Genomic DNA, 18,703 nt, shown 5'->3' with positions numbered 1-18,703 from the left:
TTAACTAAACTATGAAATCTAAGTCACCATTTTATTTACTTTGCAACTACCACTATGTTGTTTTTATCTGGTTACATTATTACTATTATTTTTTATTGAAGTTTGGTTGACATACAATGTTACATTAGCTTCAAGTGTACAATATAGTGATTCAACAAGTCTATGTGTTTTGCTATGCTCACCACAAGTGTAGCTAGCTACCATACCTCATCCAGACGACGCTATAACAATGCCATCAACTAAATTCCCTATGCTATACCTTTCATCCCCATGACTTTTTCTTTTTTTTTTAATTTTTTTTTCAACGTTTATTTATTTTTGGGACAGAGAGAGACAGAGCATGAACAGGGGAGGGGCAGAGAGAGAGAGGGAGACACAGAATCGGAAACAGGCTCCAGGCTCTGAGCCATCAGCCCAGAGCCCGACATGGGGCTCGAACCCACGGACCGCGAGATCGTGACCTGGCTGAAGTCGGACGCTCAACCGACTGTGCCACCCAGGCGCCCCTCCCCATGACTTTTTCATTCCATAACTGGAGGCCTGCACCTACCACTCCACTTCACCCATTTTGCCCATCCTCTCACTGCCCAAGCAATACATTTGAAATAAAGACATCAATAGGGAAAAAAGAGAAAAATGGGAAAAGATATATCACACTAACACTAATCAAAAGAAAGCTATGATAGCAAATTTTAATCAAAATGGATTTCAAAGAATATTTCAAAGAACATAAAATGACTTTCCTTATGCTTGGCAATGATAAAGGGGGTCAATTCATGAAGAGGATATAACAATCATAAATAGTTATACACTTAACAACAGAGCTTAAAAATACAGAGCAAAAAGGTATAGAACTGCGAAGGAAAAAAGTCTACAAGTACACATGTAGATGTCAATACCTGCCCCACAATAATTAATAAATCAAATAGACACAAAATCAATAAAAATACAGAAGACCTGAACAACATTCCCAACCAACTTGGTCTGACATTTATAGAACATTCCATTCAACAATAGAAGAATATACATGCTTTTAAGTGCACACGAGACCTCACCAAGATAGACCATTTTCTAGGCCATGCAAAAGTCTCAATAAATTTAACAGGTGTCAGAGAAGCACATTCTCTGACCAGAATGTAATGAAAATAGAAATCAATAAAAGAAAGATATCTGGAAACACCCCAAAATGTTCAGAAATGAAATCACACACTTTTAATAGTTCACGGATGGGCTATCAAACAGCCCATCTCAAGAAATCACAGGGGTATTAGAAAGCACTATGAACTGAATGAAAAGAAAAACACACTGTATGGACATCTGAGGATGCAGTTAAAGAAGTATTTAAGGGGAAATTTATAGCACTAAATCCCTATATCAGACAACAGGAAAAGTCTCAGATCAATGACCTGGGCTTCCACCTTAAAGTAGAAAGAGAAGAGCAAATTAAACAACATAAAAACTAATGAAATAAGAAAAAAATAATAGAGAAAAACTGATAAAACCTAAAGCTCATTATTGATTAAAAAGATCAATAAAACTGATAAACCTCTAAGCAAACTGATCAACGGAAAAAAAAAAAAAAAGGATCATGAGGGGAACTTGCAAAGTATAAAGATCCTGAGCTCACCTCCTCCCACAGATACACCGAGGCTGCAACTGCATATAGAACAACTCTTCCTGAGAATGACCTGAAGAGCAGCAGGAACAACTCTTCCACATTAAAGACATAAAGAAAAAGACATACTGAGAAGAGCAGAAGGGAAAGAGACACAGCCTGGTCGTGAACCAAATCATCGATGTGCTAACCCGCAAGTGGGAGGGATATCACAGATGTGGCGGTCTTCCCTGAGGAGTGAGGGGTTCAAACCCTACACTGGGCACTCCTTGCCCTATGGATCTGCATGGGAAAGAGAAGCGTCCGTAGTATCTGGCTTTGAAAATCAGAGGGGCTTAACTCTGGGGGAACAGGAAGGTTATAGTAAAGTATAGTAAAGTATAGTATAGTGAAGTATAGACTTCACTATTAAAGGGCCTGCACAGAATCTCAATCACTCCAAGACCCAGTGCAGAGGCAGCGGTTTGAGAAGCACCTGAGCCATGGAAGACACTTACTAATTTTAGGACATGTGCTGGAAGGACAGGGATCTGCAGGAACTTTCTCTGGGAACAGAAGCTTAGCAGGTACCATTTTTTTGCCCTCCTTCAGCCTAGCTGGCCTGACACTAAGGACAGCCTAGCTGGCCTGACGCTAAGGAGCAAAAGTTCTAACACTATCTATCTACTTTACTACAACTGCTCACCCTGTTCCCACATTCTCCTGCAGACCTCTTCTGCCCAGCCTGCCCACCCTGGCAGGCACCTGTCTTAAGTGGCTCTTGCCCACCACACCTGGTAGGCAGCCTCAGCTGGGATCTGCAACCCTCCAAAGCGACTCCTGCCCCAGGTAGGGGCAGGCCACCCCAACCACCAGTACCCCTCATAGGCTAGGCCTCTGAAATAGCTAGGCAAAGCCCACCCACCAGGGTGCCTACAGCAATTGCATCCCAGACACAATGGGTGGATGCGTGCAGCCCACAAGGCAACGCTCCGGAGTGCCTCTGCTTGACCAGGGGTGACTGTACTTGTGGGCCCCGAAGGATACCTTCTACATAAGACCACCACCTTCAAGAGCATAAGATGTGGCTGAACTACCTAATATATAGGAACAAATACAGAGAGACAGAAAATGAGACAGAGAAATATGTTCTGAAGAAAGAAGTCAAGACCTCAGAAAAAAACTAAGTGAAACAGAAACAAGCAATCTACCTGATAAAAGAGTTCAATGTAATGGTCATACAGATGTTCACTGAACTTGAGAGAAGAGATGAACTCAGTGCAAATTTCAACAAAGAAACAGAAAATAGAAAAAAGAACTAATCAGAACTCAACAACAGCTGTGATGAAACATACACTAGAGGGAATCAACAGCAGCTTGGAGGTCACAGAACTGATCAATCTCAGAAGAGACAAAGGGGCAGAAAACCTATTTGAAGAAATAACAGCTGAAAACTTCCCCAACCTGGGAGAGGAAACAGACATCCAGGTCCAGAAGGCACAGACATCCTCAGACAAGATGAAGAAGCCAAGGAGGTCCACACCAAGAAGCATAATAATTAAAATGCCAAAAATTAAAGGTAAAGAGAGAATCTTAGAAGCAGCAGGAGAAAAGCAATAAGCACAAAGGAACATCTATAAGAATATCAGCTGATTTTTTCAGCAGAAACTGCAGGCCAAAAGGGAGTGACATGATATATTTGAAAAGCTAAAAGGAAAAAACCTACAACCAAGGATATTCTACTCAGGAGAATTATCATTCAGAACTGAAGAAGATAGTTTCCCAAACAGAAGGAGTTCACTACCACTAAACTGACCTTCCAAGAAACGTTAAAGGACTTCTTTAAGTGGAAAAGAAAAGGCCGTAACTAGAAGAAAATTATGAAAGAAAAAAACCTCACTGGTAAAAACAAACATACAGTAAAGGTAGTCGACCAGCCACTTATAAAGCTAGTGTAAATGCAAAAGACAATAATAGTAAAATAGTAAGATCAACTATCAAACCCCTGGTTTGTGGGTTCGAGCCCCGTGTCAGGCTCTGTGCTGACAGCTCAGAGCCTGGAGCCTGCTTCAGATTCTGTGTCTCCCTCTCTCTCTGCCCCTCCCCCACCTGTGCAAGCTCTGTCTCTTAAAAATGAATAAATGTAAAAAAACAAAAACCAAAACCAAAACCATTTTTTTTTAAAAAACTAATAAATAAAAAAAAATTGCATAGTAAAGGAAATCAAAAGAATGAAAAGGCAACCTACTGAATGGGAGAAGATATCTGCAAGTGATTATCTGATAAAAGGTTAATATACAAAATATATAAAGACCTCAGGGGCACCTGGGTGGCTCATTCAGTTGAGCGTTCTGACTTCGGCTTAGATCATGATCTCAGTTTGTGAGTTCAAGCCGCGCATCAGGCTCTGTGCTGACAGCTCAGAGCATGGAGCCTGCTTTGGAATCTGTGTCTCCCTCTCTCTGCCCCTTCCCTGCTCATGCTCTTTCTCTCAAAAATGAATAAATGTTAAAAAAAAAAAAAAAAAAAAAAAAAAAAGAAAAATGAAAAAAAAAAAAAAAAACCTCCTACAACTCACACCAAAAAAAAAAAAAAAAATCTGATTTAAAAAATGGGCAGTGGGGTGCCTGGGTGGCGCAGTCGGTTAAGCGTCCGACTTCAGCCAGGTCACGATCTCGCGGTCCCGGAGTTCGAGCCCCGCGTCAGGCTCTGGGCTGACGGCTCAGAGCCTGGAGCCTGTTTCGGATTCTGTGTCTCCCTCTCTTTGACCCTCCCCCGTTCATGTTCTGTCTCTCTCTGTCTCAAAAATAAATAAACGTTAAAAATAAATAAATAAATAAATAAATAAATAAATAAATAAAGGGCAGAGGACTGGAACAGACACATGAAAAGGTGCTCTACATCACTAAACATCAGGGAAATGCAACATAAATCAAAATCACATGAGATGATCTCATGCATCTCAGAATGGCCAGGATCAAAAAGATAAGAAATAAAAAGTACTGACGAGGATATGGAGATAAAGGAACTTGGGCACCACTGATAGGAATGTAAACAGGCAGGTGCAGCTACTGTGGAAAACAGTACAGAGACTCCTTAAAAAATTAAAAATAGAAATACCACATGATCCAGTAATTCTACTTCTGGGTACTGACCCAAAGAAAATGAAAACACTAATTCAATGTTTGCTGCAGTATTATTTTCTGTCAACTATACTTTAATTAAAAAAAAAAAAAGAAAACACAAAAAAAAACCAAACTGAGATGGGATGCCTGGGTGGCTCAGTCTGTTAAGCAAGTGACTTGATTTCAGCTCATGTCATCATCTCACAGTCGTGGAATTGAGCCCCGTGTCAGGCTGTGTTGGCCATGGAGCCTGCTTCGGATTCTCTCTCCCTCTCTCTGCCTCTCCCCCACTCGTGCACGTGCTCTATCTCCCTCTCTCTTTCAAAATATATAAATAAATTAAAAAAAAAAAAAAGATGAACTTCTCCCCAAAAAAGACAACATAAATTACCAATATGGAGAATGAGAGAGATAAGATCACTACAGATTCTACAGACCTTAAAAGGATAAGAGATAATCTTATGCCAATAAATTCAACAATTTAGATGACATAAATTCCTTCAAAGATAAAACTATCAAAGACAATACCAGAAATACAAATTCTGAATTTCTCTGTATCTATTAAAGAAATCAAATGTGTTGTGAAAAACCTTTCCACATCAAAAACTCCAGGCTCAGAGAGTTTCACTGGTGAATTCTACAAACACTTAAGGAAGGTTATCATACCAAATCTATTTAAAGTCTTTTTAAAAAATATTGAAGTATCTCCCATCTCATTCAGTACTACCCAAATACCAAAACCAGGCAGATACACAAGAAAAATACAGACCAATATCCCTCATGAAAATTGATGTAAAATTTTTAGGCAAAATTTTAGTAAACTGAATCTAGCAATATATAAAAAGGAAAATACATCAGAACCAGGTGCAGTTTATCCTAAGGACACAAGGTCAGTTTAACATTTGAACACCAGTGTAATTACCACATACCAAACTAGAAAAAGAAAACCATACAATCATCTCAATAAATGCAGAAGCAGCATTTGAAAAAATCCAACATCTATTCCTAATTCTTGGCTAAATAACATAAATACACTTACTAAACGCACTCTTTCTCCTTGCAGTCTGGTTTCTATTCCACCATTCCACTAAATATGCCTTTGCTAAATTCACCAGGGTCTACTTCTGAAACACAATATAGCATGGTGATTAAAGAATGTGGACTCTGGAGCTATACTACTTGGGTTCAAATCCCAGCTCTGTCCCTTACCAGGTGTGTGACCCTGAACAGCTGTAATTTCTCCATGCCTCATTTTTCCTATACACAAAATGAAGATAATAGTAAGACTTCCCTTATAGGGAGTTATGAGATTAAATGAGTTAATATATATCCAAAGCACAACAGTGAATGGCATTTAGTAAGAACTATGTAAGTGTTAGCTATTATTGTTACCTTTGGAAAATACCTAGCACTTAATCTCTGGTTGTTCTCAGAGGATCACTCTGCCCATGCTGAGAAGCATTTCAGCAGTTTAAAGTAAATCTGAGAGTGCAGTGTGAGCGGTGAGGTCATGGCAGAGCTCGAATGTGAATCCTGGCTCAATCATTTACTGGCTAGGTGTCCTGGGGCACACTGCTTAACCCCTCTGGACCTCTTTTGTCATGTGTAAAAGGGTAATAGTACTTTATTTCTTCAGATTGTTGTGATGATTATGTACATGTCTCTTTTCTGGCCTCAATCTCCTACTAAGGCCAGGCTTATTTTACCAGGATGCCTTCCAGCTGGACTGGGCTCAGGCCCAGGTTTTCCAGAAACCAACAGTAAATGCTCTTCTCTGAAGAGGTCAATGTTGAAAGGCCAATCTTGTATTCACCCAGGACTTCTAGGGTGTTGTCCTCCCAGAGGCCAGAATGACATCTCAGGGTTAGGAGGGTGGCCTTTTAGGAACCAAGATTCCGATGGGAAGAGCCTGGGCCCTAATGAGCTTATAACTGATCTTTTCTTCTATCTATTAACTGGTGATGTTTCTGTAAGTCAGCTTTGGAATTTGTCATCTCTATTTGAGAGTTAATTACCACCCACAAAGACAAGTAGCTGCAAAAAATCTGTATTTTCACCCTCATATTTCATGAGAACTTTAATTCTTTTTAAAATGCCAGTGTTCGGGGCACCTGAGTAGCTCAGTCGGTTAAGCGTCCGACTTCAGCTTGGGTCATGATCTCACGGTCCGTGAGTTCGAGCCCCGTGTCAGGCTCTGTGCTGTCAGTTCAGAGCCTGGAGCTTGCTTCGGATTCTGTGTCCCCTTCTCTCTCTGCCCCTCCCCCACTCAGGCTTTATCTCTATCAAAAAATGAATAAACGTTAAAAAAAATTTTTAAATGCCAATGTTCACACTTTAACATGCTCTCCACATCTTTGCACATCCATCTCTTGGTGTACAGTGTGGCTCCAGATGAATTTTTTCCCCTCGAATAGCTGATTATCTGTATTTCTGAATATATCCCTGGGGTCTTGATTCTGTGCCCCTGACCCATATTTCTATTTTCAGGCTGGTTCTCCCAAACTTGAGGACTGTTTACAGTCCCCCCCAACCCCCACCCCCCATCATCAGTAGCCATATCTATTTTGCACTTCTCAAGTTTGTTTACTCCAGAATCATCATTGTTAAGTCTATCTTCTGTGTCCTCACATAGAAGTGATTCCATTTCAGTAAGCTTTAGATATGTCGTTTCTCCCCTTCTGGCTGCTCTAATCCAAACCTTAATCATTTTACAGTAGGACAACAGCGATAACCTTGCTGGCCTCCCCCTCCCACCAGACCTATTCCACTCATAACAGAGAACTCACTGACTCACGTTATTTCGAACAGAGCAGTAATTTTGAATTCTATTTAAACCAAATGTTTTAAGACTTGAAGACACCTCCTTACTGACCTTCACCTGAGGACTTCATTTCCCAACACTCTGGATCCAGGCTTATCAATATAGTCATCTACATTTTCTCTCATCACTGAGTATTCCCCAGTCGTAGGTCCTGATTCCAGAGCCCACAGGCTCTTAACCATCACATGATATAGTATTTAAGAATGTGGGCTGTAGGGTCCTAGGTTAGAATAGTTCCATTTCTGATTAGCTGTGTCTTCTCTATGCCTCAAGCTTTATGTGGAAAGCAAGACAATTAAAGTACCAACAAGAGTACCAACTGGTCTCAGCTGTTGCCAGGACTGAACTAACCTATGTAAAGCTCTGTCAGGCACTCAGTAAGCACTGAAAAAACATTAGCTATTACACTAGCATTACTATATTGCCTCCTAACAAGACACCTAGGGTCTGGCACATACTAGGTGGCCCATAAATTGAATATTCATTCCTACCCCTAAATTTATTGAAAACACTAGTGAAAGATAGAAGTTTTAAACTGGGAATTTGACCTACCTTTAAATCTGAGTTGGCTGCAAATTTCTGTCCAATTAAAGCTGCATTTCCTCCTACATAGTGCTGTAAGATAGTTCAAAGTTATCAGACAATATTTTAGCACAACTATCTTACCCAAGCTTAATAATTTTTTAATTTATTGAATTTATAGTCCATTTTTTTTCCCAAAACATTTTGAGGCTACCTTATAACAATGCCACACAGATGAGGTTCATAAGATCATTAACCTCATAGGTTAACAATGAGTTACAAGCAAAGGTGAAAAAAAAAAAACCACCCAAATATGCCAACCATGAAAATCAATATAACTGTCGTAACTGCAGATCAAATCTGGCCTTTGGTATGCTGGGGTGATAGTCTGAGGTCTCTGGGCCCACCACTGCCTCTTACTCCATGCGAACCTCAAGAAAGTATCTGGACCATGTGGGCCCTCTAAGCTCTCTCCATCTCTGACAGGTTCTACCCCGTAGACTGGGGATTCTCAAAACAATGTCTTCAAAACAACAGCATCATGTAACCAGGAAACTTCCCAGAAGGGAAGTAAATTCTTGAGTCCCATACATCTACTGAATCAGAAACTCTGGGAGTGGAGCCCAGGAAACTGTTTCAATACCCCCTCCGAGTGATTCTGTGTTTCATGTCTGAGAACCACTAATCTAAACCAGCAATTCTTAACCAGTCTGCTTCTCTCCTCTCCCTAACCCTGGAAACTGACCATGTCTGGAGACATTTTTAACTGTCACACCCAGGGAGGGAAGGGAGTGCTACTGTCATCCAATGAGTAGATGCCAGAGATGCTGCTGAACATCTCACAATGGGCAGGACAGCCCCTACAACAAAGTATTAACCAACCCTAAGTGTCAGTAATGCTGAGGTAAGGAGCCTGGCTCTGGAACACTAGAGCAGAGGTGAAGATCCAGCTCTCCCTTGCCATGCAAAAGCTACAACTAGTTCTCTGTGCATTTGGCCTTATTCTGCTCAGGAAGGACTCAGTCATACTACAATTATTCCATGTTATGAGCCACAAGCAATACCCAAACAAGTTAAGAGGTAGGTATCTTTCCCACCTCTTAATATGAAAAAAGAGCAATTTAAGGGATGAACCAGAACCAAACTCTTAGTAACTATGCTTCATAAATACTGGCTGAATTTAACTGACTGGAAACAGTGGAGTTAATGGAAGTTCAGATATACAGTCCTACAAAAAGGGAAAACACTGCAGAACTGGATTCCCAACAATCACATTTGGGAGAGAATGAAGACAAAGCTTATCAGTTGCTTCTAGGAAGCATACAAAAAGGTATCTTTCCCCACCTTCTCTTAATTTACTGCTGGTGAACCAAACAGACCTGGGCTCCTGGAAGCTCTGATGCAATTTGGGCAATGTCATGGAAAGCTTCCTTATCACTGAAGAAGCGCTCAGCTGCCACTCCCTTCCCCATGAAATGAATGAAAGCTTCTTCCAGATCATTCCTTGAATGCAGAATGGTGTGATCTTTCCCATTCCCAGGACTCAGACCAAGCGCCTCCAAGAGCTTCACTCCTGAGAGCACTACATCCACACAGGCATTGACTCTGGAAGGAAGGAAGGAAGAGGCAGTGTGAAAGAGAAAACCAGAAGTACCTATTCTGCATTTAACAACAGAGAAGTGTTTCCAGGAACATTTCAAACAGACGAAGTGGATCTGAAACCTTAACTGGGAAGTACACAGCATATGGCAGAAGGAAGAGTCTTTTATCTGGACGTATGCCAGAATATTTCTGAGGATTGGAACACAGGATTCTTTTCAATAGGTTGGCAAACCTTTGCGAGCTACAAAGAGAAGACAAGTGCTCAGCATTTTAGAATAAAGATATCATGATAACACAAATACAGCATTTCTGAGAAAATGCTGGCAGAGCCAAACAGTCTGGATTCACACTGGCTTTGTGACTTGGGCAAGTCAAATTTCTGTGTCTCAGTTTCCTTATTTATAAAATGGCATAATATGGGTATTTAACTTATAGAACTGTTTCAAAGATTAATATATGCTTAGGAACACTGGTGCAAAGTAAGCAAAATGTAAGTGTTGGTCAAAAGTCAAGTATCTGATAGCCTACCTCCAAAGACACATGTGGAAGGTGGTAAAACACTAAATACCTAAATGTGTAAATACTCCCAGCTGAAACTCTTAAGAGTTAAGTGGTATCTTAAAGACTCAGGCACACCTGCAGTCTTGTAACGACTCATCACTTGGCAGGTGTTCACTGGACCAACCCATGACCTTAAAGGGCTCCTAAGAAATCAATGCTGCATCACCTGGTTGGCTCTGTGGAATCAAATTATAAAGAGTTATGGTTGTCTGGCATGGCCTCTCTCCTATGTGTGCACAGAAAAGTTCTGGCTTATATTTTTAATGTTAAAAAGCCACCCCTTAAAAGAGAAGGGTCAAATAATTTGGGTAGCTAGATGAGGACCTTCTGCCCCCCAACCCATAGTCACCTTTATTTTTGCTTCTATTGGGGATGTCATTCTTGCCAATGGGGCTAGATGACCACACAGACAGCTTGTAAGCCTCTGAGAGAACCTAGGCCCACAGAAGGCCAATAAATAGCTCCCGGTGAGAAGGGGGCTGGGCTTGCAGGTGAAATCCAAGCAGCTTCAAACCAGAAAGTATAATCATCAATAAAGAAGGACCGAAGGACTGGATTCTAGTGTGGAATATAGCTACAATGTTTCCCTTCTAGTCTCTTAAAAAAAAAAAAAAATCTCTGGATCTGGAAATTAACAAAGTCATTAATGGTGGTAAACCCTAAGAGGAATGAGATTGGGTAAGAGAGAGGAATTTCGTTTTTCATTAGATTTCTAATTTTTATAAGCATGTATTATGTTTATAATTGAAAAGCACTATAATTTTTAAAAGGTTCATATGTAGACTAGATATAAGGTTTACAATGGCAAGGAAGAGACACATCTCTCCTAGTGATACAAACTGACTACACCCTCTTCATAAGGATGCTTTATTTTTCCCCTATGGATCCCATGCTTTAAAAAAGATTTCTGCCTACCAATCAGCATTTAAATATTCAAATTTACTTATTCTTTTAAAATTAAAGATACATACATACTCTGGTCAACTGGAAAGGCATAATCTAAGAGTTACTATGCCCTTCAGTGCATAAAACACACTGACATTCATGTGGCAGGAGCTTAACGGTGTTTAAAAAACATGCCTTTCACAGCCCTGCATGATCATAAACCAAGCAAACCTTATAAACCAGTCTCAATTCCACCTCATACAGGGTGTTCTTTATTTCTACTGGATGCAACATTATATATCTAAAGGGTAGACTCTTAACACATCGCCTTCATATCCAGTGGTGTGCTGAGACCTTGAATAGAGTTTGATTCTTCAAAGATGGGAATGGGGGAAGTTTGCAAAAGTTACAAAAAAACCAAAAGGAACAATGTTCAGCATACTTTGCAATACAAGACAAAACTCAACAGAATTTTGATTAAAAAAAATGTAACTACCATAGGAACATTTTCTACCCCCCAACTTAATCATGCCATGAATACAAAGGGGAAAAAATCTTATAAAAGGAAAACATTTTATTCAGTAGCCTTTAGTAAAAAGGGATCATTGAACATCTCTGTGCCAGACACCAAACTAAGTACTTCTCCATGTGCTTTCTAGTCACCCTTTAACCAGAGCAAGAATCTTCCTCTGCACTTACCTCAATTCAACAGCATCTGAAAATGTAAACAAGCACATTACCTACATCGCTTTATTACCAGCGGAATTAGAGAGAGGGAGGGAGCAAAAGAACCAGAAGACAAAATTATGCTCATTTGACTTCAGGCAGAATTTCACAGTTGAGTACAAAAGGTATAAAAGATTGTAATGTGAGTTTGGAGAAAAGGAAGACACAGATGCAATAACTGGAAACTAAAGCAAGGCAACAGATACTGAAGGTCCAAACAAGAGGAAGGACTACAAGGACAGGGAAGCCTGAGCTTCCGTGCCCTACTGCCAGAGGTTTGTTGGGGGGCTGGGGAAGGGAGCACAGTTCCCCTTCTAGACTGTAAATTCTTTAAAGGCAAGGATGGTGGTTCTAATCACCTCCCTTCTGTTTCATTATCTGTAAAATGTTTCCTTAAGTTCTTCCTAGCTTTAACCCTATACCTGAGATATGTACAATGGGTAATCATAATCACCAGAAGATGCAGAACTGCAGAGAAGAGAGATCCAAAGGTGCAGGGGCAGTGGTCCCTGCGCTGAACTCTCGATGGTGCTCTGGTCAGAGAGAGAAGGCTGGTATTTCTGAAGCAATGCATGTGAGGCAGGTGTTTTCAGAGAGATCACACCAGTTTGCAAAACACGGTAAGATAGGCAAGTAGTTCTCACTGCTTTCAGCTGAGAAAAGCTGAGGCTAGAGGCTGACTGACATTCCAAAGGCCACAAATGGAGGAGGCTAAATTCAAACCCAGATTTATCCGATACTGAAGCCCTTGCATGCAGTGTGCACAAGCACAGGTGCAGATGAAGAGATTAACTTTACGTGTGGATAGAGTAAGAATGTGGATCTAGTTAGAATGGAGAGCTGAAGAGAGGAGTGGAGTATGACAGGCTTCAAAGGCCAGGGAAAAGCCAGGTATTGGGGAATGAACACTAGGTTCATGATTCACTCAATGGGTCTCAGGCACCAGAGTCCGATTTTGGAGCAGAGGAGGTGGCACATTTTAGAAAGGTGTGGTAGCGTGCCCACCCCTGACCATCTTTCTTGAAACATGTCCTATCCGTTTTTTCTCTGGGTCCTTTCCACCAGCCCCCTACATGCTGGTGCCTCCCAGAATTCCACCCTTGCCATTTACTTTCCTTTCTTGCTCTCTTCCGGGGCAATCCTATCCAGTCTCTGACCTCAACTTAACCATTGGCATCTCCAAAGCCTGCAAGCCTGCTCAATATGCTCCTAAACTTCAGCCTCACTGTCAGCTGAAGGCTCAGTTTCATCTGAAATCCCACAAGCAGGCACAGTGCCCCCTCCTCTGAAATCCAACCTGTTACTTTTCAACACAAACTTGATCTCTTTTCTTAGTCTCATAGCAGTAATGTGGCACGAACAAGATCGGAGCCAGAAACCGGCTTATCTTGTGACTCTGGTAGTTAACAGCTGTGTAATCTTGGGCCAATCAATATTTCTAAAGCTTTGGTTTACTTATCTATGAAAACTGGATGACAATATTTGTATCTATGTACATAAGGTTATAAAATGCCCGATGCTAAAAACTTGTCATTCTGGACTGCCTTTCTTTACCACACTCAACCTGTTAACAAATTTCACATTTAGTACACTGCGAATGAAAAAAGGCTCTCCTCTCCCTTCACCCAGACCCTACAACGGCCTCTTAAGTAAGGTCAGGATGTCAAGACTTTCCTCCTTATCAACCACACTACATTGTGCATCCAGAGTGCAAGTGAAAGTGTGTGTTCTCCTGAGAAGTCAAACTGCAACATCCCCTCCCCCAAATGAAATTCTAGTTCAAGTACTGCAACTTCTCTCACCTACTCCTTGCACATCACCATCTTTAGGGCTAAATCCCTGTGGGTAATGAAAAATGTTACCAACGGATGTCTGTTACCCACAAGAGTGATGTGAAACTGTCAATCGGGTTACAGCCGTGGCTCAAAACCCACCCTTTACGTTCCTACCAGTTATTCTCAGCAAAGAACTTAGTCTTATTTACCTGCTTATAAACCGTTACTGCTCTCCTACCACCTACCCTGATATGAAAGGCCCTTCTCAGCATCGTTTACTCACCTCTCTCTACCATAAGGTCCTTGCCCTCAAAACAGGGCCAACTTGCTGTTCCTAAACTGTGTACTTCACATTTGGTTCTCTCTGCTTAGGTGGTCTTATCCCCCCACCCCACCCCACTTCTGTGAAGAAATCCCATTTTTTCTCCAGGGCCTATCCCATGCAGTCACTATAGCAGATTATATTGTCCAAGATGGTCACAAGATGTTCCATCCTTTTTACAATGTGATGTTGACACTCCTTCCATCAAGATGTGCTCCAAGTCCCATCCATTTGAAACCAGCTGGACCTAGGACTGTGGTAGAAGTAACACTGTGCTTTTAAGATTAGGTCGTAAAAGGCATTAAGGCTTCTGCCTGGTCGTCTTGGAACATTCTATTTACTCTGCTATGAGAAACCTACATAGCTAGCTGCACAGAACGCCTGTAGGTGCTCAGGACGTAGCTGAGGCTGTAGCTGACAACCACAATCAACCTTTAAAGAGGATTCCAGTCCCAGACACCATCTGACTGAAGCTGCCCCTCCAGTGAGAACTGCCTAGCAGAGCCTAACTGAACCTGAGAATCAGAAAAGATAATAAAATGCCCATGTGTTAAGCTACCGAGTTTTGGGGTGATTTGTGATTTAATAAATGTGACATCACCTTCTCAGAGCATTTTCCAAAGCCTCATCCTGGGAAGAATTAGTAATCCTTTGAGACACAAGGCTACCTCGTTTTTAGCCCTAGTTCTGCAAAGCACTTCTGATAACTGTTACAGAGAGCACTGTGTGCCCCTGTCCCCCACCAATTCGTATGCTGAAGCATTTACCACAAATGTGACTGTTTTTGGAGATAAGGACTATTTAATCTAACAGGGCTGAGGTCCATATAAGAGGAAGAGACACCAGGAGTGTGCATGCACAGAGAAAAGGCCACATGGGTACACGGTGAGAAGGGGGCATCTGCAAGTCAGAAAGAGAGGACTCACTAGAAACCAATCTTGCCAGCACCTCACCTTGATCTGAGACTATCAGCATCTAGAACTGTTGAGAAAATAAATTTCTGTTGTTTAAGCCACTCAGTCTGTGGTATACTGTTATGGCAGCATGAGCACTAATAATAAATATATCTCTTTTCAACAAATGAGGCGGGGATCTTGCTTCACCCATTTCTGTATCAGAACCTAGCACATACCATGCAGTTGATGATTTTTGTTGAATGTGCATAAAACCAGGGAGGACAATTAAGAAGCTGATAAGGAAGTTGGTGAAAGGGCCTGAACTTGAAAGAAGAGATAAAAGGGGATATATCTGAAGAAACAATACACTGGTATTAAAAAACAAAACAAAACGAAAAAACTAGCTAACGTTTGAGTGCTCTTTACAGCAGAAGGCATGCTAGATTACACGATTATTTTGTCTAACCTTCAGGATAACTTGGCTCTCTACCTTAGCCTTCCCCCAGCACTCACAAAAACCTGCAGAATATTTCATAGATGGCCTGCTTTTGTATGGTGCTTTAAAGGTGAAGACAAGATATTTAAGTCGAACTGAGACAGGGTTTAAAGTTTGTGTGAGGAGAACAAATACATTTTTTGGAGAGGAACACAAAGAAAGGAGGCGCTGTGAGCTGGGAGAACCTTATATATGCCATGTCACTGAAGTCAGGGGAAGAAAAGAGTTTCAAAAAGGGAAACTCTTTAGCGCGTGCAAGACTGCAGACAGTTGGCAGTGAAGACCAAAAAAAAAAAAGGCAGTTGAACTGGAAAATCAACAAGTCACCAGTGAGTTTTCAGAGAGTAGTTTCAGTAGAGTGGGGGTCTCCCGGACGTTCAGGAAGCGAAAACAAGGGAAATAAAGTCAGCAGTTAAAGGCAGCGGCCACGCCACTCACTCAAGAAGTTCAGAACCAAGAGGATGAGCGCCGTAAGACCAGGTGTCTTTGACCGGAAAAAGGCAGACGAGCCGAAACAGGAATGAAGGAGACTGGAACATGAGGGTGTCAGGCTGCGCGGGATTTGCAAGAAGCTATTAGGCTGGTCCTACCAAGACGAGAGAAGGATGCAGAGGCTAGCCGAGAGCAAAAAGCAGTCTGGTGAGTCCTTGCAGCAGCGACGAACGGGGCTCGTCCTAGACGTCTGACGCTTCTCGTCAAGGAGGCAGCGTGGACACCAGCGCCGAGGGGCCTCCCGGGGACATTTGGCAACCCCTGTTTCCGCGCGGCTCTACCTCCCAGCTCCCCAGCCGCCCGAACTCCGCCAATGTGACCCTAAGAGGCCCGGAGCGCCCGCACCTCCTTGGAGAGACCCTGAGACTCAGGCCCCGCAGGCACTCACCCCACGGCCACGCGGCGCCAACGCCGGGCCGGCCGTACAATGAGCGCGTCCCAGGCGGCCGCCAAGCGGCCCTCAGGGGAGCCGGGTCCCGGGGGCGTGGGCGCCAGCTGTAGCGAGCTCCACAGCGAGCGCAGCGCCGAGCCGGGCAGCTGCGGCTCCAGCAGGAGGACACAGCCCACCGCCAGCGCCAGGAAGCCGGCGTACGCAGAGCCGCGCCACAGCGCCATGGGGACCGAGGCGCCGCAGCGTCCAGACAGCTCCTTTCCCGGCCCGCGCCTCTTCCGTCTCTGCGTGCGCCGACGTCCACACGCGCCACGTCACGCCAGTGCGCCGCGGCCCCCGGGGGCGGGCTGGGGGCGGGGCTCCGCGCCTCTCCGCAGGCGCCAACTCTGGCGCTGGGGGGCGCGGTTGCGAGGCCCTGCAGAGGGTTGGACAAAGGTCCGAACGCGGAGCCGGGAGGCAGGCCCCGCGCGTCCCCCCACCTCCCAGCTCCATCCCGGACCCCAAACCAGAGGGGCGAGGGCACGTTTGTTGTTCCAATACGAGGAAACAGACAGATTATGAAGAAGCGGGCCAACCTCACGTTAATCTTTGAGCCGGTCAGTGTCCCCGCTTGAGCAGCGCCTGCGTTTGCCGGGAAGGACACCAGTTACACTCCCCGTCTTTTAAGCCATCCCTCCGCGTGTGTCCATCCTCCACCGCTGATTTAACAATTCCTCTTCCTCCCGGGGGGAATTAGCTCAGAGGGCAGCAGCGCCGCAGCGAGCCCCTGGGGCGCGCGTGGCAGGGGATTCTGCTCCTTTAGAGGGTAGCCGAGGCCTTCGGCCACTCGAGGCCCATTCCAAGACGGGAGAGCCAGCAGTGTTCCTCCTCTAGGGATGATCACACTCAAGCCTTAAGATAATCCTCTGGGGGGCGCTGTTCCCTTTAACAGTATCAGAAAAACGCACACAGGCACACAATCTTGTGTTAGGGAGGTTATGGACTTGGGTTAAGAAAGACTGGTTTCTCTTCTTTTCCCTTGGTGGTAGGGCTTCAACCCAGGTAGGCCCTGTCTTCCTCGTTGGGGCCCTCTTTCTGCGAGCCCACATTGAAACCAGTGAAGCTAGGCTTGTTGCCAGTTCCTTCTCAGTGGCCACCATGCACCTCCTGGTTTTCTTCCCTGGCTTGTTGCCATTTTTTCTCCTGACTGGCTTTGTGTCCGACTTTCCACTCTGCCTCTGACCTTTGGACTTGGCAATGAAACTTAATTTCCCTAGCTTTGATCTTGGGCTATAGGGTTTATTCCCCCACCTCCCACACTCCCCAACCCCCACATCACCTGCTCTTCCCCCTCCTGGCCATCTACCTTCTCCTAGCTCACCCCATCCAGCCCACCTGATCCCTGATTGTAGCAGCCTTTTCAAAGGAGATGTTCACACAGGAAGAGATTTGGGCTGCTATAGGAAAAGAAAGAAGCCAAGGAGCCAGTAAGATTTGCGTGGAGCCACGAAACTGTCTTCTTTAGAGTTTCCTGTCCCTTCTCTCTCCTGAGATGTGTCAAATCAGTTCCTAGAGAAACTATTCCCTCTCATGGCCCACAGTGGGCATGTTTCCCTACCATCCCAGAGATGACTGAACCAGCACCTAACTCAAAAGCAGGGAATCCTCCAATGGCAGGGAACACTTCTCAATTAGCAATAATTTTGCCTCAGATAAACCTCATTGGCTATGATACTGCCCCTGCACAAAGCTCACAGAACACTTCTCTCTACTGAGAATTTGGACCAAGAGTCAAGAGTCCGTGGCTAGGTGTGTTTGTTTGTTTTTCTTTTCCTTTTCTGGACCCGCAAGGTCACATAGGCTCGATGGTCAGATAGAGTTAGTTAAATATATTTCCAAGATGAAGTTTTGGGGGCGCTCAGGAAACTGTGGGAGGACCATGGAGCAGACAGTCCTAGAGATACAGGGAAATGCTTCCACACCAGAGTCATGTGGAAACAAAGCTGCCTGGGGCCTTACCTTCTGGCTCCCAAGGTAGCTGCTGAACTGCCAGCACTTTGAAACTAATGCTTCTGCTTCTTTCCAGCCTTGCCAGAACTACCCCCGCCCCCTTAACCCCTCAGTTTTATTAAGATATAATTGACATGTCAGTTATAACACTGTATAAGTAAGGTGTCCAACATAATGATTTGATACATGTATATACTGCACCATGATTACAATAAGTTTAGTTAACATCACTACCTCGCATAGTTACAACATTTGTTTCTTTGTATTTAAGTTGTACTCTCTTAGCAGCTTTAAAATACATGATACTAGGGGCACCTGGGTGGCCCAGTCCACTCAGCATCTGACTTCTGCTCAGGTCACGAACTCATAGTTCATGAGTTTGAGCCCGTGTCAAGCTCTGTGCTGACACCCCAGGGCCTGGATCTTCTTCAGATTGATTCTCTCTCTCTCTCTCTCTCTCTCTCTCTCTCTGTCCCTCCCTGCTCATTCTCTGTCTCTCTCTCAAA

General features: G+C 43.5%; 1 protein-coding gene and 1 non-coding gene across 3 annotated transcripts in view; both read right to left on the bottom strand.

Moving 5' to 3' along the window:
* The window catches only part of ADPGK (ADP dependent glucokinase), a 28,549-nt gene extending 12,034 nt beyond the window's left edge, over nt 1-16,515 (bottom strand). The window contains exons 1-3 of one of the 2 annotated variants that reach the window (XM_043555069.1): nt 16,206-16,515; nt 9,442-9,667; nt 8,093-8,155 (exon numbers count right to left, since the gene is read on the bottom strand). In XM_043555069.1, the coding sequence (XP_043411004.1) occupies nt 8,093-8,155; nt 9,442-9,667; nt 16,206-16,432 (516 nt within the window). In that variant the 5' untranslated portion in view covers nt 16,433-16,515. The remainder of the gene's footprint in view (nt 1-8,092; nt 8,156-9,441; nt 9,668-16,205) is intronic. The other variant, XM_043555068.1, reaches the window with a different exon arrangement.
* Nucleotides 16,516-17,794: 1,279 nt separating this feature from the next.
* Nucleotides 17,795-17,939, bottom strand: LOC122469660. Its single transcript, XR_006293559.1, has one exon. It is a non-coding gene; the product is annotated as a U4 spliceosomal RNA (small nuclear RNA).
* Between the last annotated feature and the right edge of the window lie 764 nt (nt 17,940-18,703).

Source organism: Prionailurus bengalensis, chromosome B3, assembly GCF_016509475.1.
Source record: "Prionailurus bengalensis isolate Pbe53 chromosome B3, Fcat_Pben_1.1_paternal_pri, whole genome shotgun sequence".
NCBI lineage: Eukaryota > Metazoa > Chordata > Mammalia > Carnivora > Felidae > Prionailurus > Prionailurus bengalensis.
Note: the sequence above shows the minus strand (reverse complement) of the source record. Positions and strands in the feature narration are given on the sequence as shown.